This window comes from Engystomops pustulosus, chromosome 7 (assembly GCF_040894005.1).
Source record: "Engystomops pustulosus chromosome 7, aEngPut4.maternal, whole genome shotgun sequence".
In the NCBI taxonomy this organism is placed as follows: Eukaryota; Metazoa; Chordata; class Amphibia; order Anura; family Leptodactylidae; genus Engystomops; species Engystomops pustulosus.
In genome coordinates, this window is record NC_092417.1 from 100984685 (window position 1) to 101009572 (window position 24888).

General features: G+C 41.7%; 1 protein-coding gene across 2 annotated transcripts in view; it reads right to left on the bottom strand.

Moving 5' to 3' along the window:
* The window catches only part of CDH15 (cadherin 15), a 71035-nt gene that overhangs the window by 2544 nt on the left and 43603 nt on the right, over positions 1 to 24888 (bottom strand). For both annotated transcript variants that reach the window (XM_072117444.1, XM_072117445.1), the window contains exons 2-11: positions 11308 to 11469; positions 10607 to 10762; positions 10348 to 10492; positions 10041 to 10201; positions 9687 to 9815; positions 8359 to 8544; positions 1648 to 1901; positions 1268 to 1410; positions 953 to 1189; positions 446 to 685 (exon numbers count right to left, since the gene is read on the bottom strand). In XM_072117444.1, coding sequence (XP_071973545.1) covers positions 446 to 685; positions 953 to 1189; positions 1268 to 1410; positions 1648 to 1901; positions 8359 to 8544; positions 9687 to 9815; positions 10041 to 10201; positions 10348 to 10492; positions 10607 to 10762; positions 11308 to 11469 — 1813 coding nt within the window. The remainder of the gene's footprint in view (positions 1 to 445; positions 686 to 952; positions 1190 to 1267; positions 1411 to 1647; positions 1902 to 8358; positions 8545 to 9686; positions 9816 to 10040; positions 10202 to 10347; positions 10493 to 10606; positions 10763 to 11307; positions 11470 to 24888) is intronic.

The following is a 24888-nucleotide window of genomic DNA, read 5'->3' on the forward strand; positions in this document are numbered from 1 at the left end:
GGCACTTGGACCCCAACGGACCCCTCATTTTCGTAATCTGTCACCTCTAGTCATCCCTCTCAGGTGATGGGTCTTAAGTGGTAACATCCATTGAGTGATGTATTTGCCCCTTTGCTCCTGTGCTGTTATTTATTAGTTTAGTTGATATTTGCTGTGGAGGAGACTTATCAGCTCCATAACAAGCAGTAGTAAATGTTCAGTTCACTGCCACAATGTTCCACCATAAATTATTCAATAAAATTCATTTTGTTGCACTTGGCAACATTGTGTCACTGTGTCCAATTCATGATCCAGGAACAAGTGGGGAAATCCATCTAAAATTCTAATGCCACAGCTGCTCCGAACATTGCATCTTTCTTTTCTTCAGGTAATGAAACTAACACCTGGTATCATGTTATGTGTGAGAGTCCAGATAAGGATAGTCACTATGGGTTCTGATACTCACCTAATAACAAGGCCACGCTGCTTAGGATAATGATGAGTGCACTTAGGCTGATACCCGCTCCAGAGTTGAAGAGAGCAGCTGCACTGCCACTACAAATGCCAGCCGCATCACAGCGACATACAGACACATTCAGCATGTGCAGCTGTGCCAAGGGTGGGTCCCCAGAGTCTGATACCAGCAATGGTAAGGTGTAATCTCCTTCTTCCACCTCACTGAGCAGTTCCAGCATGGCATGAGTACCTGGGGAGGGGGAGACAAGATATGCCTAGTAAAGCAAAGACTTTGTTCTAGAGCACTGACCTTTCAAGTGGCAAACTGACTGCCAACTCTGAGTTTACAGAGTGAATATTTGTGAAGTGATTAGTCTTAAAGATAATCTCATATTTCCATTCACTACATGAATAAAGAGATTGGGGGGAAGGGGTGCTGCAACACTTGACCGTCTATTCTCAAATGTTCCCCATAGACATTGGATTTATACATTATACTGAACACATTGTTACCTACCATTTATATCGCTGATGCTCCAATTACGGGTCAAGTCTATGAAGGCCTGATCCAGCTGGAAGTGGAATGGGTATGACTGGGGTGGCATGTCTTCATCTGTGGCGCTCAGCAGTATGCCATGACCATGATGTGGGCTGCTGCACAGCTCCCCAGAATGCTGCCACAGCACTGGAGCATGGTCATTGAGCTCTATCACCTCCACAGATAGTGTCCCTGTGGAGCTCAGAGGGGGCACCGCTGAAATACACAGTAAGCAAGTCAGGTCTTATAATCCAGGTGCTTATTTTATATTAACATGCTGTGCGGTGTACTCACCATTATCGGAAGCGGCGATCAGCGCCGTGTACCATCCTCTCTCTAGAAATGGCGACTTCCGTTCCATGCTGTACCTGGTTCCTATTTGACCTGACTGAGCATCCACAAGAAGCCAGTTTGCAGGGTCAGAGACCAAAGAATATCTGGGAGAATAAAAAAATACAGGAGCTATTGTAACCAAGAATGTCTAACAATTGGGTCATTACAGATAGAAGTAGTAGACATTCACAAGCTGGGAAGGGGTAGTAATAGTTTCTGTATTATTTTCCAGCTTCCCATAACTGTGATACATGTGGACAATTATCTGCTATATGTGGTAGTTCCCTGTTGGAGAAGTCAAGTTGAAAATGAAATGGTATGTTACAGCGCCAATGTCTCACCGGATCTCCTGGGCCAGGCTGATGTCAGGGTCCTTCGCAGTGAAGACACCCATGACACTTCCAGGGTTAATCCTCTCCTTTACTCTCACCATCATGGGATTCTCTAAAAAGACTGGGGGTTCATTTATGTTCTTTACAAAGACCTTGATCTGAGCTTGAGTGCGGGATGTTCGGAGGACTGAGGGGAGAAGTGGAGCTTCATTCTCAGCAAACACTGTAAGGTTATGAACAGCGTTTGATTCATGATCCAGAGGCTGGAGGAGACAACAGAACAGTGTTAGTTATTCTGTTATAATAAAGACACTGTCCATAGTTCTAGATTTGTTAACTTTGTAAGAGTTACAGAGCTCACTAACTCTGCTAGCAGAATTCTGGACACAGCTTTGGATGGTAGTAGACTTTCCTTTCAGGATTGTGGTTGCAGAAAAATCATAGGAAATATGCAAATAAAGAAAACAATGCTTCATTAGAACTGTAAAGTTATAATAATTCTACCAAATTATTATATGCAATTCCTCCTTTGAACACAAACACAATGATGCCTACTTTGAAAAGAAAAGGACGAGCAGCAAAAAGTTATGGCATTTTCTGTTCTGAATGTACATGACAAAAATCTCTCACTAGAGGTGAAGTGGAGGGAGACTAATATCTGTCAGTCTATGCCCTCAGGCTCAGACCAGTTAGTTAGAACACAAGGCATCATAGGAACGGTGGGCACTCTCAAAGTAATATAGCATTAAATCAATTTACTTTCCCACAAGTAAATCCAGGGAACACTGCACCGTGCACATACAGACAGCTTCCATCAAATGGAAGAGCAGAGAACATGTGAAAAATCATGTGAAAGTAAGGGTTAATAGCTTATCTGCACAGAGTTGATACTGCTGATGACAAGGAGGAGGAGGGGAGCAGTATGAGGTGAAAAGAGAGACAGAGAAAGTTCTGTAGAATTACAGACTGAGATGGATGGACTGATAGGCAACAGGGGAGATCTGTATCCACTGTCTGGAACACATCCAGCTCTGCTACATACTCAGAGAGAGCTCTGTCAGCAGCCTCTCCCTTCCCAGGAGTCCATAGAGTCTGTAAGTTTGTTTATACCAAGGACTACAGGGCTTGTCAGCACAGGCAGAGGTAGGATCTCCTGCAGCACTGAGATAATCTAAGGTGGATAGCAAAGAAACTGCTGGATATACTGTAGGTAACACAAGTAATAGGCAAAGTTGTTCTGCATCCCAAGAGCTATTGATTTGTGAAAAAACCTTTACAGTTACTCTTTAAAGGCAAACTGTCAACACATTTTTCACAAATACATGTAGTGGCAGGTTCCTATAGAGCCCTAGTAACTATCTGACACCCTTATTTTAGCTAAAAATAGTTTCACTCAGATCCCCATAAAATCAGAGTTATAATCTTTCCAGGTATCTATGCATCTTTGGAGCAAGTCAAGGGGCATGGCCTAATGTCATATGACCAGGATGACATCATCACAGTTCCTTAAAGGGGTATTTCCATCTGGGCATTCACATTTAATTTAATTCATTTGCCATATGTAAACATTTCTTCAATTGGATGTTATTAAAAAAATGTTGAGATGTGGGATAATTTCTCATAAATGTAGCCATGTTGTCCCTTAGAAACGAGATAGCTTCCTTGGATTCGACCACCTCACGTTTTGGCAGCAGTGGCCAGACCTGCACTATTGAGTTCTGCCTGACCACCTGGCTTCAGTGTTTATTACCACGGCGGCTGTTGGACCTGCAGTAACTCCCAGACATTTCATATACAAAAAACTTTTGTTTCTTTGTGCTATCATTCCAGCAGTGGTGGTCGTATCCAAGGACACAATCTTGTTTCTAAGGGACCATATGACTCATTTATGAGAAATTATCTTCATACAGGTACATTTTTAGATAAATGAAACTAAATGTGAATGCCCGGACGAGAGTACCCCTTTAAGTTATTTAACATTAGCAAACTTTACCCCATATACATATTTGACCACATAAAACAATCACAGCAGCCTGCATGGACTTCTACTCCTCTCCATGCAAGTTGCTGTGATTTCATGTTATACAATATGCTGTGATTTCATAAGATATATGCTTGGTGTAAAGTTTTCTAATGCTAAAAAGCCAAAGGACCTGCGATGATGTAACCCTGGTCACATGACATTACAGCTGCATACAGAAAAAGCATGTGGAGGAACTGCTGTATTCAGCCCGTGGAGGCCACGCCCACCTCGACTCGCTATAGCCATGCTTAGATACTAGATAAAACTATAAAATTGAATATGTGGGAATCTCAGGGGAAATTTTTTTAGCTAAAATAAAGGTGTCCGGTAGTTATTAGGGCTCTATGGGAACCTGTCACTACCTATATTTGTGAAAAATGTGGTGACGGGTTCCCTTTAGGCATGACTTTTAAGAAGCCTTCTGACATGAAACGGGATTTAAGCCAAACTATTATATCCATTACAAAGGTAACAGATTCCCAACTACAGACAACACTGTTTCAAAGTGTTTGCAACTTTAACTTTAAATGTTTTTTTATTTTTCACAAATCAATAGCTCTTGGGATGTAAAACAACTTTGCCTATTATCGTTGTTACCTATATTCAGTAGTTTCTTTGCTATAGCCCTCAGATTACCTCATTGCTGCAACGGCTGCTTTCTCTCCATGTGCTGATATGTTGTTTACACTTTGTTTCTGTTTGGTTTCATGGGTGGGGAGGAGCTGCTGCTCCCTGCTCACAGAGGAGGAGGCCATGTAACAGAGAATGTAGCAGAGCTGGAAGTGTGCAGAACAGTGAATGCATATGTCTCCTGCACAGAATGGTGAAGTACAAGGTCTCCCATCTGTTTGTTATTCTACAGAACTTTATCTGTCTGTCTCCTGTGCATATGCTGCTCCCTTCCCCCTTGCCATTAGCAGTATCAGCTCTGTGCAGATAAGCTATTAACCCTCAGTGCTCACACAGCACAGACTATAGACTTCATGTGACTGGGTTACTTATAATTTCTACCACTTATTACATGTTCCCTGATCCTCCATGTGATGGAAGCTGCCAGGCAACTCACCATATACATCCTGTATGTGCACTGTGGATGTTACCTGCTCCTCCATGTGATGGAAGATGTCAGGCTCTCATCATATACATCCTGTATGTGCAGTGTTCAGTGGATTTACATGTGGGAAACTAAATGGACTTAATGCTAAATTACTTTGAGAGAGAACACAAGGCATCACAGGATCTGTGGGCAAGCTAACTGGCCTCACCCTGAGGGCATAGACCAGTGATGGGCAACCTTTTGAGCTTGGTGTGTCAAAATTCGCCAAAAAACCGAGCATAACTTGGGTGGTGTGTCACTTTTAGAAAAAAAAACTAATTTTGTGATATTTAGAGTTTAAATAACAAATATGTATAATTATTTATGCCATCACATGGCCCCAATAACGAAAAAGCAAAAATGTTATAGTCTACAAAAGGGGCCAATGAGAAAACTAAAATCCTGGCAGCTGCAGGGTGCACCTTCCATTCTGCGCCTCGCTGTGCCCCCATAAAACAAGTAACGGCCACATGTGGGGGGTCTCTGTACGAGGAAGAAATTGCATAACAAATTGTAAGATGGGTTTTCTCTTTTTATCTTTTGGAAATGTGTAAATTCTAGGCCAAATGAACATATAACTGACACAATTTGACTCTCTTCCCTAAAGCAGTGCACATTAACCCCCTCTGTCTAACGCCCTTAGACAGAAACAGGACTGGCAGTGCTCAATCTCTCAATTAAGAACCCCCCCAAAAAAATAACAAAAAAGCACTGTACATGTTAACTAGTTTTAAGGACATTTGTGTCCTGAGAAATGCCCCCCATAGCAGTGTACATCACAGCCCAGCCAGGCAGAGCTCAACTTAATAAATTAACCTAACTGGCACAGGCTCCAACGACGCCTCGGACCTCTGTTACTCCTCTTCAGGCCGCTTCAGCTCCTGTGTAGAAGATGTTCCCACTTCTGTACGAGCCGGGGCTGCTCTGTCTCCACACTCCACTCTGACGTCATTGCGCGGTCTCCGCAGAGCAGGACGGGAAGGCAGGAGCAGCAGCTGCGATCTCTCTGACTGAGATGCATCCGCTTGCTGCAGAGCATATCACCGGCCGCACTGGCCCCAGACAACAGCAACCAGCCACAAACAGCCCCGATCAGTCCGCCCCTGCACTACAGCACGGCGCCGTGTCACTGAAAATGGCTACGCGTGTCATAGGTTCGCCATCACTGGCATAGACTGACAGATATTAGTCTCCGACCACTTCACCTCTAGTGAGAGATTTTTGTCAAGCACATTCAGAACAGATAATGCCATAACTTTGGAAAGAAAAGGATGAGCAGCACAAAGAAGACATTGTTCTGTTTTCAAAGGGGGAATAACATATAATAATTTGGTAAAATCACTATAGCTTTACAGTTACGCTTCAACAGTACAGTGTAGTGTAGCTGAGTGACATGCTTTTGACTAGGGCCTGGAAGAAAGAGTTCTCCCTACGGATATTTTGCCAATTGGAAAACATATTTGCGTATTTCCCAGAATCCCCCTGTAGAGTGACATTGATTTGAACCGATTTGGCAAGCTCTGTGCAGTGTTGCGTAATCTGTGTGTGCTGTATAAATAAAGGAATTATTATCATTTATTATTAATTATAGTTTGTGGAAAAAGATTTAACATGCTGTGAGAGATGTCTTTGTAAGCACACTCATACAGGAAAGGCTATAAATCACTGAGTAGAACTGTCCATTGGAATACTATGCCTGTGACCTATGACCTTGTGATACTAAACCCTCTCCATCCATCCTTAAAGGAAATCTACCATCAAAATCAAATCAGGGGTGCTTACCTACATATCCAGGCATCGTGACTGAATTGATCTTAGTATATTTATTATCCATGGCCTTCTTCCTTCTAAAATAAACTTTTAAAATTATACTGATGAGCCTGAGGGGCTCCAGGAGGATTGTTACCAGAGCTTCGCCCCAGCCCCCAGGCTGTTACACTGTGGAGATACACTTCCGCCACCCACTGTGTGCTGTAACTACCTATGCAGCAGTGAGATTATATTGGGGGAGGGGGGCTGTGGGAGAAGGAGACAGTAACATCTGAAGCAGTCCCCCGGCCCATTAGTATAATTTTAAAAGTAGATTTTAGAAGGAAGGAGACCATGGATAACAAATACAAGAAGATTACCATAGTCAACCGTTAACAGCAACAGGTCATACAGAAATGTCATGCGTCATTAAGGCTTCAAAGAGAATCTAAAAAATGCACTTAGAGCTGCTTACTAAAGTAAGCAGTTCCTAGCGCTACCCCAGATGTAGCAGTGTTACACTGCTAGCTTTATAGGAACCCTCCGATAAAGCTTACTGACACCGCAGCGCCATAGCCTCAGAACGCCGGACTGAGCTCACAGCGGTCCAGAGTATTCATGAGGGGGCGGTCTGAGGAGGCCGGTGACTGCCGCATGAAGCCCGGCAGTCACCTCCATCCTATGGTGTGGGAGGGGATGTCCAGGAGAGAATCAGCACCTCGGACGGGCTGTGGGTGGGTGGGTGTCGGGGGTGTTCCCAACATGTGCCTATGTTCTTTTGAAATACCAGTGGTTGTTCACTGGTTTTTACACAAAACTGCCCGCAGGAGTGCACCTGTATGAAAAATCTCCCTTAACGAGTCTACATCCCTTTTCACTGTCTGCTCAGTAAGCGTCACATCCAGCGGGATACACTAGATGGAAAAGTGCAGCAGTCGGTGATTCTCCATCCTGCTAGAAGAAGCAGTATTAACTCAGTCGACGCCATTAGAAGCTATGTGGGACAGATGCCACTGTACGGCATCTATCCATAGGCTCCAACACATGGAACGCATATGCTGGATTTCCCGCTGGTTGATATGGTGGCATTATGAACATATTGCTTTTATTGTAAAACTTCTATATTACAGGAATAACATCAAGTGTCAGAGTGATATGTATTCTTTTGCTTAAAGTTCTTGACATGAAGATCAGGACGCATTCCCTGAGCATGGTATCGTCTATACTTGAGGTGAGCCATTGAATACTTTTTAATCTATTGACTGAGTCTATACTGTGGGTCTCTCCCTGGTAATGTTCACATAAGGACAGTTATGTCACTCGGGAAGCTTCCAGAACATCGGCAGAAGCAAATCACTTGCTGCTGCAGATGTTCACTCTTCCTCCCACTTTTTAGGGATAGGAGCTGAATTGAGGGACATATCCTACTGTATGAGTATGAGTATACAGTAGTATATGCTGCTGCCCTTCGTTGTAATATCACTTTATAATGCTTTATAGAGTACCATTCCATGGTGCTATACATACAATGAGTTTCACCCTTTTAGAAAAAAAATCATGAACACAGCGAGTGCTTTTATTTCGTTATGTTAGCAGATCTGTGTTTCCATAACTTGAGCTAAATTCCTATTACTGGATCTTTACACACACAATACTGTACATGGCTTATAAGTATTTGGGATTGTATATAGAAGAACGTCCCTGCTTTCATAAGGCAGGTAGCACCATCTAGAGGCTGTAATGGAGTAATACTGTTATAGGGTGATCCATCAATAATAGGAGAGTAAGGTCAAGACAAAGCAAGATCAATTTTGCCACAAGTATTTTGTGTATGTAAAAGTACTGTTCTTACCTTGACAACGGACAGAATACCCTCATTGGTCTGTGGGTCTGTGCGAATAGCAAATGCACCTTGAGGGTCACCTCTGATGATTGAGTATTTGACCATCCAGTTCGGGGAGCCACGGAGATCTCTGTCTGCGACACTTACTCTGCCAACATCTAAACCACTGCTCTGCTCTGGGACATTCATGACATACTACAACAATGGAAGGCAAGGAAATTTATTATACAGAAAAGTGACACAATCTCATCGTGTGTTGTAAACATTTTTCTAATATACTTCATTAAGAAAGTCTACTTAGTTTGAAAAGAAACAGATTGTAAAGTGCCCCTTAGTAACAGTGTTACTTCTCCATTGCCATGGTAGATCTGTTTTCAAGATTAATGACTGGACTCTCTACTGTTTGTTTACACAACTGTAGCAAGTTGGTGTTAACCCTTCCTGCTCTCTCCCTGGCTGGCTAACGATGCAATATACAACCTATTTTACCCCAAAAAGTACATTTTGTGATGAAAAAAAAATAGCTTTTTTTAATAATATTGTAAATGAAAACCAATTAAAATACATGTTTTCCACAATCAGTGGAACACAGAACAGTTTATCCCTCGCAATCTGGAAATGATCAGAAAAGGCTGTAGTGCTATCAAAATATGACTGCTAGCTGCCAGACAAAGGCTACTCCCAACCAAAACGTACATTAGGGCTGATGTTATCCTGGCAACTACTTGTTTAATCATGGACGAGTGCTTAATACAACCTTCTCATTGTATCATGAGCTAGACCAGATGATTTTACCTTTTGGGTTATATACAAATATCATTACTGTTATTTTTGATATTGGTCTAGCCTTTGTTATAGTGTAGTGCAGCCTATTCATTTTTATATAACAAAATTGTCTTTGTTATTTGGTTATTCAATCCAAAATATCTTTTTGGGGTAAAACCGGTTGTACCAAGCTAAACAAGTAAATCTATCCTTAGGGGCGTAACTTGAAGGGAGGGCAAAGGGTGCAGTCACAACTGGGCTCAAGACTCTTAGTGGGTCCATAAGTTGTCACTTTCCAATATGAGAAGACTATTGCTATAAACCATACAGCCTGGTACAGACTTTGCATTTGGGGCCATCAGCTACACGTTATGCCACTGTTAGTCTCATAAGGAACAGACTCCCAAAAGTGAACAGTGCTGTTTTGATGTTCTTGGATCTTGTTACATCGAAACAGTGCTGGGAGTCTCCACAGTTGGGAATCTGTTCCTTATGGAATAAATTTAATGGTTTGGTTATTATATTGCATCATGGAGGAGCAGGGCATTCACAGACAAAATTTGTAACTATACCTCTTCCTGTGTGAATAAAGGTGCATTATCGTTGAGATCACCGATGGAGATGACTGCACTGGATGTACTGGATAACCCTTCTCCCATCATATCGGCCACCTGTACTGTGAGGTTGTATGATCCCACTACCTGTATACACAAAGACATAAATCTATTAAAGGGCATCTACCACCAGGATGACGGACTGTATGCAAATAAGCCTGAGGGGCTCCAAGCTCAATAGGTTTAAATGGAGCCTGGAGCCCCTCAGGCTCATTTGCATACAGTTTCATCTTGGCAGTAGATGTCCTTTAATTATACCATTAACATATTCCATTACTCTTTCCCATGAATCAAACCTGGATGCTATGTTACCTCTCTGTCCAGCCCCACTTGAACAGTCCTGATTTCTCCAGTGTCCTGGTTAATACTGAACATCCCTGGACTGTCCTGCTGGATGATGGAATATTTCAGCTGTGCGTTGTCTGTGTTGGCATCATCTGCATCAGTGGCGATCACCCTCATTACCAGGGTTCCTAAAGGGTTGGGTACATGTGATTTTTACAATATATACTCTAAGCACTATAACCAGATCTACAGGCCTAATACAATAAGCTGACCCTAACCCCCATTATATCTGAAGTGCCTGCAGAATACCAGTGCATAGCATCAGCCATATTACCAGGGATTGCATTTTCCAGCACATATCCTCTGAAAAGTGCCTGTGAAAACACCGGACGGTTGTCATTTTGATCTAGAACAACAATCTCTAAATCAGTTGGTTCTTCAAGGGGAACTCCATCACTGTCCAGTGCAAAAGCACGAAGCTAAGTGGAGACAAAAAAAAAAGAGGACAATGAAGCCTCAGTCCTGACTACACATACTATCTGCCATTACAATGAAGTGTAAACGCTTTGCGACAGATACATGATATATCATACATTGAAACGGTCAATCTTCTCACGATCCAGCATCGCGTTCAGGTACACAATTCCGGTTGTCTTATTAATAGAGAATATTCCTTTGGGTTCCTCGTCAACCCCTGGCCCCTTGATGCTGTAGATAACGCTGCTCTGGTATTGCTTGTCTGACTTAATCTAAAAGATAATAAAAACTGTACAAATCACTGCCATGCGCAAGTTCATATATGATCTTATAATACATAGTGGTGGAAATGATGATTGACAGGTCAGTGATAGTAACATTTGTATAAGTTACACTTGTTACGATGCGGGCATTTCATATTTATCAATCATAAAAGCTGAGGTATATATTATGAGAGATTATATATCCTCTTATGAGAATATTACAAGTTTCTTAGAAATTCTACAACCAGTATATTGTTTATAATTCTAACCATTTACAGTATTTCCCAATGAAAAAAAAGTTTTTTGTGGAAGTGGATTTTAGATCTATAAGTCATTTGTTTTCTGGATTTGTAAAAAATTTTCTAATATGTAAATCCAGTTGTGTATATTAGAGGGCAGCATTACTTTGTATCCAGTAACCGACCGTACATTTAAAATGGGATTTCCATGTAGTTATGGAGAGGATCAGACTAACTTTGGGGTGCTTTTGGGTAGGGACAGCAATTCCTATAGGGTTTTAATATCTAGTATTGCACATGGTACTCTTTCCTTACCTGCACTACTTGTGATGGGATGCTTTTCATATTCTCCGATACTGAAATTGTAGGAATCACCCAAGCTCTTTTAAACCTCTGCATCCCACCAGCTGCTTTCTCTCGATATTGCCATGGTCGCAGAATCTGGATGTCTTCATCTTGTGGTGTCACGCTGAAGACCTACAAGATATATATATATATAGATATTACGTTAATCATAATATTGTGAATGGGAATTATCTGCTTGTCGCATGAGTCAGGAATTGTTGAATAAGCTAATGCTTTATTGCTTACCAGCCATCTTTCACAGCAACAGATATAAGGGGCTATATAGAAATACTTGAGATGCTTTTATCATATTAAAATTCCATTTACTGGGGTGTTTTGGGGAATATAAACACACCTGTCATGATCCTGGTTTATAGTCCATTATTGCCGGGGAGACCACATTCAGGCCAATAACCAGGATAACTGGTAGGGCAGGAGATGTGGTTAATTAAACCTTCCTACAGTTCCGGCACGTTTCAGAGACTTTATCCACAGCTGCAATTTCTGTCACTCAAAAGGCAAGTTTTAGTGATAATGTGGTTTATAAAGTAGTCCCGGGCTACACAGGAATTCTAGACACAAAATGTTTGCAATCCAGCATGACCAAAATGTTTCACGTCTGTTTGACTATTCACAACTATAGAAAACAATGGCCACATTTTCATTCATGTCTACCGAATGCCAAATGGCAGAAGTCACTGGCAGAAGCAGTTGGGCTAACTGACTGATTTTGTATATGTTCTATGGCATTGCTATATACTACGGAAGAAGCGTCACACCGAACAGGTTCGAGATTCAGATTGGTAAAAAAAACTGGAGCATACTATTATTATCGGAAATTGGGCACCTTTTGGCTTTGTATTTAGAGAAGCATCTACAAATTTTATGAATCCATTGCAGAGCTGTAAGTTGTATATCTGTGTGTATATCCTATATATACAGAAAAGAGGATAAGTTGTATATCTGTGGGTATATCCTATACAGACAGAATAGAGGATAAGTTGTATGTCTGTGGGTATATCCTATATAGACAGAATAGAGGATAAGTTGTATATCTGTGGGTATATCCTATACAGACAAAATAGAGGATAAGTTGTATGTCTGTGGGTATATCCTATATAGACAGAATAGAGAATAAGTTGTATATCTGTAGGTATATCCTATATATACAGGATAGAGGATAAATTGTATATCTGTAGGTATATCCTTTATAGACACAATAGAGGATAAGTTGTATATCTGTGGGTATATCCCATATAGACTGAATAGAGGATACGTTGTATGTCTGGGTATATTCTATATCGACAGAAACAGCAATAAACTGTATATCAGTGGACATAACTTATTTAGACAGAATAGGGGATACGTTGTACATCTGGGGATATATCCTATATAGACAGAATAGGGGATAAGTTGTATATCTGTGGGTATATCCTGTATAAACAGAATAGGGGATACGTTGTGCATCAATGGGTGTACCCTGTATACACAGAATAAAGGATAAGTTGTATATTGGTGGGTATATCCTGAATAGACAGAATCGGGGATAAGTTGTATATCTGTGGGTATATAGGTGTATAGACAGAATAGGGGATACCGTATATACTCGAGTATAAGCCAACCTGAATATAAGCAGAGGTCCCTAATTTTACCACCAAAAAATTTTGGGAAAAGCTATTGACTTGAGTATAAGCCTAGGGTGGAAAATGCATTGGTCACAGCCTCCCCCCCAGTATATAGCCAGCCCCATGCTCCCCAGTATATAGCCAGCCAGCTCCCTGCCCCCCAGCATATAGCCAGCCAGTCCGCTGTATATACCCAGCCAGAACCTGTAAACAGCCAGCCAGTCCCCAGTATATAGCCAGTACCTGTATAAAGCCAGTCCACTGCACAGCACATAAAAATAATAAACTCTGTACTCACCTTTCCAAAGCCCCCTGCAGGTCCACTACTTCATCCAGTCCCACTGGCAGTGACATGTCTATGTGAGCTGGCGGCGCACATACTAAGACATCAGCAGCTTGCCGACGTCATAATCTGTGTGCCACTAGTGTGCACTGACCTGGCACTGCCCGCAGGCATGGATCAAGTAGTGCACCAATCGGGGGTGGGGGGGGGGGAGGGGAGGGGCATGGAAAAGGTGAGTAAAGAGTTTATTTTTTGATATACCCCAGTATAGGCCGAGTGGTGATGAAAAACTTGGGTTATACTCGAGTAAATATGCTAAGTTGTATATTTGTGGGTATATCCTGTGTAGACCGAATAGGGGATAAGTTGTATATTGGTGGGTATATCCTATATAGTATATAGCCAGTCAGTCCCTTTTATATAGCCTGTCAGCCCCATATAAAGCCAGTCCCCTTTATATAGCCAGCCAGCCCCCTGCACAGCACATAAAAATAATAAACTCTGTACTCACCTTTCCGACACGCCATGCAGGTCCACTACTTGGTCCACTCCCGCAGGCAGTGACATGTCCGTGTGTGCTGGTGTTGCACAGACTAAGACATCAGCAGCTTGCCAACGTCATAGTCTGTGCACCACTAGTGTGCACGGACCTGGCGCTGCCTGCAGCCATGGATCACGTAGTGCACCTGTCAGGGGGATTCGGACAGGTGAGTAAAGACTATTTGTTTAAATACCCCAGTGTTAGCCGAGTGGTGATGGAAAAACTCGGCTGATATAGACAGAATATAGGGGATAAGTTGTATATCTGTGGGTATATCCTGTATAGACAGAATAGGGGATAAGTTGTGTATCTGTGGGTATATCCTGTATAGACAAAATATGGGATAAGTTGTATATCTGTGGGTATATCCTGTATAGACAAATTAGGGGATAAGTTGTATATCTGTGGGTATTTCCTGCATAGACAAAATAGGGGATACGTTGTATATCGGTGGATATATCCTATATAGACATAATATAGGTCATAAGTTGTATATTGGTGGCTATATACTGTATAGACAGCATAGCTGGCAAGTTGTAGATCGGCGGATATATTCTATATAGGTAGAATATAGTGCATAAGTTGTATATTGGTGGCTATATCCTGTATAGACAGAATAGGGGATAAGTTGTATATTGGTGGGTATATCCTATATAGATAGAATAGGGCATAAGTTGTATATCGGTGGATATATCCTATATGGATAAAATATAGGGGATAAGTTGTGTATCTGTGGGTATATCCTGTATAGACAGAATAGGGGATAAGTTGTACATCGGTGAATATATCCTATATAGATAGAATATAGGGGATAAGTTGTATATTGGTGGCTATATCCTGTATAGACAGAATAGGGGATAAATTGTATATCGTTGAATATATCCTATATAGATAGAATATGGGGATAAGTTGTATATTGGTGGCTATATCCTGTATAGACAGAATAGGGGATAAATTGTATATCGGTGAATATATCCTATATAGATAGAATATAGGGGATAAGTTGTATATTGGTGGCTATATCCTGTACAGATAGAATATAGGGCATAAGTTGTATATTAGTGGGTATATCCTGTATAGACAGAATAGGGTATAAGTTGTATATTAGTGGGTATATCCTGTATAGACAGAATAGGGGATAAATTGTATATCGGTGGATATATGCTATATAGATAGAATATAGGGAATAAGTTTTATATTAGTGGGTATATCTTGTATAGACAGAATAGGGTATAAGTTGTATATCAGTGATTATATCCTATATAGACATAATAGGGGATAAATTGTATATACAGGCAGTTTCCTACTTAAGAACACCCAACTTAAAGACGACCCATAGTTACAGACGGACCTCTGGATGTTGGTAATTTACTGTACTTTAGTCTTAGGTTACAATAATCAGCCATAACATTAATCAAAGGTGTCTGCAATTAAGCTTTATTGTTAATCCTGGTTCTTATGACAACCCAACGTTTTTTAAATCCAATTCTCACAGAAACCAAAAAAAAAATTGTCTGGGGTTACAATATACAGTTCTGACTTACATACAAATTCAACTTAAGAACAAACCTCCAGAACCTATACTGTACGTAACCCGGGGACTGCTTGTACACATATATGGAGAACATCACTGATGAATCTCTAGTACTAAACACATTCTAGACAATTAAACATTCAGCCCGCTTATCCTTGTAGAGTCTGAATAGATTGGTTACCTGAACATCACATGTGGCACATGTGCACATTTTTCTCTGACCAGCTGCTTGAACCTGCAGGTGTCACAACACTGGTACCAAGAAGTCTGTCTGGGAACACCTGGTCAGTCTCAATCTATACAGCTCACGTATGAGATCCTGGGAATGTACAGATGATCCTCCATAATCCCACAAAGACAACTGTGAAGGAACAGGTGTAGACTGGCAGGGCACAGGCCAAGGAGCAACCTTACAAGTCTTCTTATCAACATGCTTGTAATGCCATAGAGGCCAAGGTTATATACATCAGCTCCTTTGTGCTTTCTTCCTTGCCTTAAAGCGACTCTGTCACAAGGTTTTACCTCTTCAAACTACCAGCACCCTCAAGTAGGGAATGATAAATCCTTTCTAGAATCCCCACTTACCTATAAAGAAAAGTCTCCTCCAAAGTCATGTGAAAATGAGCAGAGAAGAGTCATGTTTGGCCTGAGATAAGAATAGTTTAGAGTTCGCAGGGGTAGTGTCAGACGCTCCTATGTTCAGTTCTACATACCTAGAAACAGGCTTTTTGTGTCATATCAATGATAAGAATCTCATCTGTTAGCTGATGAACCAGAGAAACAGGAACATTAATAAATTGGCTAAAACTGGAGCTGCAACTTGCCTTTCCAACTATGTGGGTTTAACTTCCCAGAATTCTAGTTCTGTTACTTAAAGAACCATAAGCCTGATGTGATCTAAAACATAAGATTCTTATATTTAGTATGATAAAGCAAGGTTCTAGGCAGGGCCCCATTGCAGACTTCTGAATGGAGCCCTCCTACCCCCTCAGAATATATATTTGTATGCTCACACATATAGCTGATGACCACATAGGGGAAGTAGACGGCAGTAATTAGAGATACTGGGGGATATTTAGCATACATGATGATAGCCCTACCACTGCTTTTTCACAGCGCGATACATCAAATGACTGAAGCCTCTTGATGTATCCGTTTTATCGCCATTTTTATGTAAAAAGTCATCAGCTGCAACGATTGCGCAGACGCGGGGACTGTAACGCCCCATGCTGCCCCACACCTGGCCACCCGCTCCCCCCCTTCAAGCCCCACTGCCATGAAGGTGGCGGAGTGGGCTAAATAATCGCAAGTGCTAGCAATTAGCTAACATTTGCGATTATTTCAGGGTTCCTACGCCACTGACATGGCGCAGAGGCACTGATAAATATGCCTCAATATGTATATAATGGTGCACATGCAGGGCCCCCCTGACAGTGCAGGCCCCTTAGTCGCATTAACACATGTGTTGACAAAGCATTAACGCATGCTTTGTGTAAATGCAATGATGACAACAATGTAATTGGACGAAGCCCCTCTTTAGCTGTTTAAAAACACATGCGTTAAATGCAAACAAAACGCAACGTGTGACTGCAGCCGCAATCTTATATATTGCTCCCTCGTGGTAATTGGGCCCCATTTAGCTATTATTATATCACACCAGAGACCACTAACAATAGAAATGTACTGATCTATTTGAGTCATTATCTTGCTATTGAGTAGAAGGCCGGTGGCACACGTGGCGTTTTGAAACAGTTTTTGGGCTGTTTTTTTAGTAGTCCGTTAAAAAATGCATGAGTTTTTGAAAACATATGTGTTTTTGACCTGTTTCAATTAAGATAATTGGTAAAACCGGTCAAAAATGGATGAGTTGTCAAAAACAAATGGACTGCTTAAAAACGGCCCAGAAGCAGGTTCAAAACGGCACGTGTGCCGCTGGCCTTAGGCCCACCACCCCGATTAAAACTGCAGTTATGAGTTATATATGTTTCTTAACCTGTTACAATATATATCCAATAGTTTTAAACTATCCAATACTTTTAAACTAAATCCTTTTAAACCCTTTCACTGCCAGTACTGTTCCAAGGTCAGCTTCAATGTTCCCTCCAGCTAAGCGTGTGCTGGTCGGATTTCCAGCACAGTGCAGAGGACTGGATTCCTTGCATCATCTCTATGTCTCAGCCAAACAGCAGTGCCAACCCTGTAATAGTTCTTACAATGTCGGCTCTACTGTTTGGCATGCAGGGGCTCTTTGCATCATAATGACATATCGCTATGATGCCAGAACTCCCATCCCCTGCACTGTTGCCCGGTCCCTGAGATCTAACAGCACACAGACCCGTTTCCAAAGACAAAACATGTTTGTTTATGTGCAAATCTCTGATTTCAGGATATCTACGCTGCTGCCGATGGTTGCCAGAAAAGCCAAATGGTGCCTGTCACGAAGGGGTCAACAATGAATGAAAAGCCATCTGTCAGGGTTATTCACCTTCACTGGAGAGTCACTCATTACTGTCACCAAAAGCCATTCAGTTATGTAAAGTGCAAGTTCTAGAGGCATCATATAGTGATGGCTGCATCAGTAGTGTCATATTTATAGCCCCAATATTCTAGATTGGTTCTAGGGATTGACCTCTACAAAGCACATATGCATTTATTCTGTACATTTCCCATGTGTGTGTGGGTTTCCTATGGCTACTCCAGTTTTCTCCCAGACGATTATATATTGACCATTAGATGGCCGTCTACTATATTACAATATATTATAAACCTGGTGTCTCTTTGATGACATGCAACTGAATTAGCACAGTGAAGCCAGTGTAGTCAAACTACGTATATTAGGCTACGTTTACATGTGGCGTTTACACTGTATTTTGAAAGCTGAGGAAAGGAGATTTGTCTAATTACATAACTGAAAACATAGCATTTGTAAATACAGATTTTAACATGTGTTGCATTGTTATTACGTTAATGTTTGTGTTTTATTAACACAATGTTACCACATGTGTCAACATTGCATAACGGTTGTGTTACGTAAACGAGAGTGTTAACAGCAATTAAATTAGGCAAATCTCCTCCCCCCAGGTTGTGATTACACATTCCGTTAGCGTTGCATTTAAAAAGCAATGCTAACGCACAGGGGTGGGCCTGAACATGATCGTATATGCGTTTTTACGGAAACACATGCCATTGTCAACCAGGCCCCGATGTCTTGAATTTAAAAAATACCATATACCAGGTCTGGTTACTGATCCCATACTTTTCCCTGGAAATGCCAATTCAATTAGGCCGAGGCCTGCTTGCCCCCGTGTGACTGCCACCTCAGCTGGCGAATTGCGTTTCAAAAGGAAATGTAAACGCCATGTGTGAACGCAGCCCGACAGTTGACAAAGTTTACAGGGGATGACTAGGGATTCAGTTTTCCCAAAGACCGGTATCTCGTTGGTCTTTAAACCATCAACTATCTTTTTTTTTTTACAATTTTTATTAAAATATTTTTTGTTGTTGAACAAAATGTGAGCACAGTCACCATTGGATACATTTGTTATCTTAACTAAATCTGAGCCCTCAACTGTTGCAGGCGGCACCCTTATACCACGTACAGTACATTTTTGAAAATAAAATATATATACTATTAATCAGACATCCCCATATATCATGAAACACAGAACACATTTTATTATATCCTGCCCCAGGCTTTTAACTCCTTTAACACCTGTCCCCACATCTGTGCATATGAGGATATTTACTAGCTATGTTAGATTAGGTTCCCTACAAAAAAAATGTGAGAATATACAGATTACGCCGCTTGTTTCCCTGCTTTGTGGCGTAGCATTTAACCCTGTGTGAGCCGGCAGCATGCAGCACGGGGCAGGTGTGAAGGCATTAATGTGACCCTGCTGGGAGCAGTAACTGATTATCCAGCTGCCCAGAGGGGGAAGGGAAACAAATGTGGGATTAACTTGTGTTTAGCAGTCCCCAGGGGCCCAGAAAGTACCAGCTGCTGCCCCTGTATTTCAAGGGCAGGATCACATTACAGGCGTCCAAGGAATTTACCTCATTCCTACACAAAATTGGGTGGGTAGCCAATCCTGCATGTACTGCCAGACACATGGATGTATGTCCCATCTACTACATGTGAATATTTCAGAATCACCCTGATATGGCTGCAACCTCACACCTATGGTGCTGTATTATATAGAAGAGAGTGTATAAGAAAACTAGGGGTTACCTATAGCAATCGATCACATTCCTGATTTCCATTTCTTCATTGGAAAATGAAAGCAATGTTACGATTGGTTCGTTCCAGTGGTCCCAGAACAAGCTACTATTAAAGCTCCTAGACCCGCACAGTGGGGCACATTTACTAAGGATGTGGGAAACTGCACTAAAAATGCTCTGCCTGTGTATAATGCTGGGTATGACAGATTCATTAACCCCTTAACGACTTGGCCTTTTTTATTTTTTTCACTTCCATTTTTCACTCACCACCTTCAAAAATCTATAACTTTTTTATTTTTCCACATAAAGAGCTGTGTTATGGCTTATTTTCTGCGTAACAAATCGCACTTCATAGTGACGGTATTTAATATTCTATGGCGTGTACTGGGAAGCGGGAAAAAAATTCCAAATGCAGTGAAAATGGTGAAAAAACGCATTTGTGACGTTTTCTTGTGGGCTTGGATTTTACAGCTTTCACTCTGCGTCCCAAATGACATGTCTACTTTATTCTATGGGTCGGTGCGATCACGTGGATACCAAATTTGTATAGGTTTTATAATGTTTTCATACATTTAAAAAAATTAAAACCTCCTGTACAAAATATTTTTTTTTTATTTTGCCATCTTCTGGGGCCAATAACTTTTTCATACTTTGGTGTACGGAGCTGTGGATAGTGTCATTTTTTGCGAATTTTGATGCCGTTTTCATTACTATAATGTTTGGGACTGTGCGACCTTTTGATCACTTTTTATTAATTTTTTTATATTTTTCAAAATGGCAAAAAAATGCCATTTTCGACTTTGGACGCTATTTTCCGTTACGTTTATGATTTTTACTGTTTATTTATTTTTATATCAGTTCTAGGGAAAGGGGGGTGATTTGAATTTTTAGGTTTTTTTATTATATATTTTTTTTTTTTAAACTTTTTTTTATTTTTACTTTTGCTATTTTTCAGACTCCCTAGGGTACTCTAACCCTAGGTAGTCTGATCGATCCTATCATATACTGCCATACTACAGTATGGCAGTATATGTGGATTTTACTCCCCATGCATTACAATGTGCAATTAGCACATTGTAATACATGGGTTAAAACGAAGTAGCCTCGGGTGTTCGGAACACCCGAGGTTACCATGGCGACGGATCGCCGCTCCCCGTGACGTCATCGGGGAGCAGCGATCGACAACAAGATGGCGGCGCCCATGCGGCGCCATCTCTTTGAAGCCGCCGGCAGCATTCGCGGAGAAAACACCCGCGATCGGTGCTAGCATCGATCGCGGGTGTTACCGGTAAGCCTTTGCTGCAATATGCAGCAAAGACTTACCGGCTATGGAGAGGGCTCGGCCCGCGAGCCCTCTCCATGCACCGGGACCCGGCGCGCGCCGTACTAGTACGGCGCGCGTCGGGAAGGGGTTAAGAACGTGTACCAGAAATCATGAATCTGTTGCTTCCATGCACTGGCCCAACTTTTTTTGGCGCACCGTTAACATTGTGCGTGTGACAGACTTTGCATGTTAAATCTGGCGCACGGTCCGATTGAGCACCGAACGCCCCCTAATTTGTGTCACATGGTTCCTAGTGCAACTGCACCACAAAAAGGTAGTGTGCGACACAATAGCAGCGCAAATACTTCTTAAATACCTGTGCAAGCAATTTACACCTAAAAGCCCTTAGTAAATGTGCCCATTGTACAGGGACATTTGGCTATTGCTGTGAGCAATATAACCCTATTACAATTCCTTCCCATAAAATATAACTAAAGCTAAAGAAGGTAGATAATGCAAAACAGGGTGATGCCACACGTGGCGTTTTTGGGCCATTTTTAACCCCTTCCCGCTACGCGGCGCATATATTTGCAGCTGAGTGCAGTTACTTAGCGCTCAGCTCTGGATCGGAGCCGAACCGTCATCGGGATACACGGGGTGCAGGCTGTAACGAACAGCCGACACCCCAGTGTAACACCCGCGGATGGAGTGGGCTCAGATCGCGGGTGTTTAACCCGTTAAATGCTGTGGTCAGCGTGACCGCGGCATTTAACCTGCCTTACGGTGGTCTTTCCCCCCACGATTGCCTGTGCCGTCTTCAGGGGCGCCATTCGTTGCTATGGCAGCCCTGGGGTGCGATCAGGACCCCAGAGCTTCCTGCTGGCAGTGCCTGAAAGATGGCGTCGATGACGTCATCTTAAAAGCATAGTGTCAGCCTATTCATATACTTCAGTATTGAAGGATATTATCATGAACAAACAATAAGATGATTGCTTGTTCATGCCCCAAGGTGGAAACAGTGAAAAAGTAAATAAAAAATCTTATTCAATAAAAAATAAAGCAAATAAATAAATAAATAAAAAAATCATATGTGGTAGAATGATACCGTTGCAAAGTGCAACATGTCCCGCAAAGAAACAAGCCATCAACCTGCTCCGTAGCTAAAAAAGTAAAAATGTTATGCCACTTGGAAGACGGCAATGCAAAAATTATAGATTTTTTCCCCACATTAGGGTTTTATTTGGCAAATCAAGTAAAACGGAAGAAAAAATATTCAAGTATTGTATCCCCATAATCGTATAGACCAGTGATGGCAAACCTTTTAGGGACTGAGTGCCCAAACTACAACCAAACCCACTTATTCAAATGCAAAGTGCCAACAGGGCAATTTAAGCAGGAACATGTTGCTACCTGTTTTGTCACTGCTTTTAATTGTATCTGGGTCCTGAGGACACCATAACAGTTGAAAGAAAGGGGAGGAATTCAGATTATCATTGTAGCTTCCTACCAGGGTCCCCTGAACAGGAAGAACTGTGGGGCCCAGAGTAGGAGCTCCAATAATAATGCAGTCTTGTCTGCATCTCCTTGCTTCTCCTGTAGTCCCGGGCAGCTAAAATAGTCCTGATCACAGCGCATCCTGGGTGGCAGGGACAGCAGGAGGAGGTTTTGAGTCGTGTCTGGAAACTCTGTGCTGGGGTGATGGCTTGGTTGCCCACGGAGAGTGCTCAGAGTGCCACCTTTGGCACAACTGGTGCTACCACTGGTATAGACCCATAGAATAAAGATAACATGATTATTAGGCTATACGGTGAACACGAAAAAAAAAGAAAAAATCCAGTAGAGAATTGATGCTTTTCTACTCCTGTCCTCAAAAAATAGTTCCTAAATTCTCAACAATAGGGGATACCAACCCCAAAATGGTAACAATGGAAAATGCATCTCATTACGCAAAAAAAAATGCCATCACATGTCCCCAATAACGAAAAAGCAAAAATTTTAAAGCCTAGAAAAGGGGCCAATGAGGAAAGTAAAATCATGGCAGCTGCAGGTCCGTCTTTCCCTCCTGCACCTAGCTGTGCGCCCATAACGGCCACATGTTGGGAGATCTCTGTACTCGGGAGTAATTGCATGACAAATTTTACAGAGGGTTTTCTCTTTTATCTTTTGGAAATGTGTAAATTTTAGGGCTAAATGAATGTATTCTAAATTTCACTTCCATTTTGATTCAATTACTATGAAGATCTCAAGGGGTTAACAATCTTCCTAAAAGCCGTTTCTGATAGTTTGAGGGTTGCAGATTTGAAAATGGGTTGGTTATATTGGGGTTTTTTGATGTTAAATATGTAAAAAAATTTTCCAAAGCTGTATTTATCCCCAAAATAGTCAATTCTGAAAATACGAAAAATCAATATTCGATTTGTAAGCCGCGAGACATCAAAATAAATTATCCAGACATTTCAAAAATTATGAAAATGTAAAGTAGACATATTGGAAAAAATTAGCAACTTATTTAGGTGGTAAATCTATCTGCCTGAAAACGCAATGATTTCGATTTTCGAAAATGGCAAATTTTTCAAAAAATTCATCATTTCTTCTTTTTTTTTTGTATATAAACGCAAAACTTATCAGCCACAATTTACCACTAAAATGAAGTACAACATGTGGGGAAAAAAACTATCTCAGAATCGTTTGGATAAGTAACAGTGTTCAAAAGTTATAACCATGTAAAGAGATGCATGTTAGAATACAAAAAATGAGGCTGAGCCTTAAGCTTTAACTGGCTGCGTCCTTAAAGGGAACCTACCACCACAATTCTACCTATAAAAGGTAGAATGGGTGGTAGGTGCATCTATAGGACGTGAGGGTAGCCCTTTTTAGAGCTAATCCTCATGTCCCTCGTATCTTTTAGAAAACTTTATTGCCCTAATATGTAAATTTTGTAAAGCGGCTACTGGGGCATGGAGTAGCCGGACATGAGGCTACACGTTGCGGCTACTCCATGCCCCAGTAGCCTCTTTACTCCTCCTACCCTGAGTTCTTTGGCGCGCAGCTCCTTGTAGCTGCTCCCCCTCGTACGAGAAGCCGGTGTTCTGCGCATGCGCAGAACGCAGGCCTGTGGCTGTGCGGCCGTAGCTCCGGGGCCAGAGCTACTGCGCAGAACTCCGGCTTCTCGGACGAGGGCGTGCAGCTACACAACCCATACATGCACCTGCCACCCGTTCTACCTTTATAGATAGAAACGTGGTGGTAGGTTCCCTTTATGGGGTTAAGCATGCGTTTTCAGTCTGTCAGTCATTTTTTTACCATCCATTTGGCTGCTTTGACAGGTTCTAAGTACCCAAAGCATAGTAAACAGTCAAAAACTGATACATTTTAAAAACGTGTTTTTACACGGACTGAAAATGCATGCTTAAAAACGGACCAAAAACGCCACGCGTGGCATCACCCTGAGGGTGCTATCAGAGTATATCATTTTGATTCCGTTTTGAATCTGAATCAAAACATAATAGCGCGAGCCATGGCTGATTGTGTATGTGTTTCTATGTAAACTCATGCCATTGGCAACCAGCACCGTTGTCTTGCATTTCCTAAATGCTCATGAGGCCTGTCCCCGTACACTAGTACTGCGTTTGCAAACGCAGCGTAAACAGTATGTGTGACTGCACCCTTACCAGAGCAGCATCTAATATGGTCTGACATTTCCAGACGCAAACACATTCCAGGAAAATAATAAAATAATAATGTTTCCATAAATGGAATCTTGTGAGGTTTTAACACTCTGCTATATGGAGCTTATCTCAAGTACTGGGATACAGACACGTTGGCGGAGACTGGTGACGCATAACAGAGAGGGTCACATACAGGATTCCCATCACACAGCTTCTCGTTTTCATCTGATTTGATCTAGATACTATACAATATGTTTACATCTTTCTAGATGTCAATGATGGTTCCAGCATCTCTTCAGCCCTCCCCATCTGTATGTAGAGAATCCTCTGAATATTGCGTAAAACAAGAACTTCTATGATAGAGAAGGAACTACACATAACCTACTTGTACCTAACTTCGTTGAAACCTCCACAACCA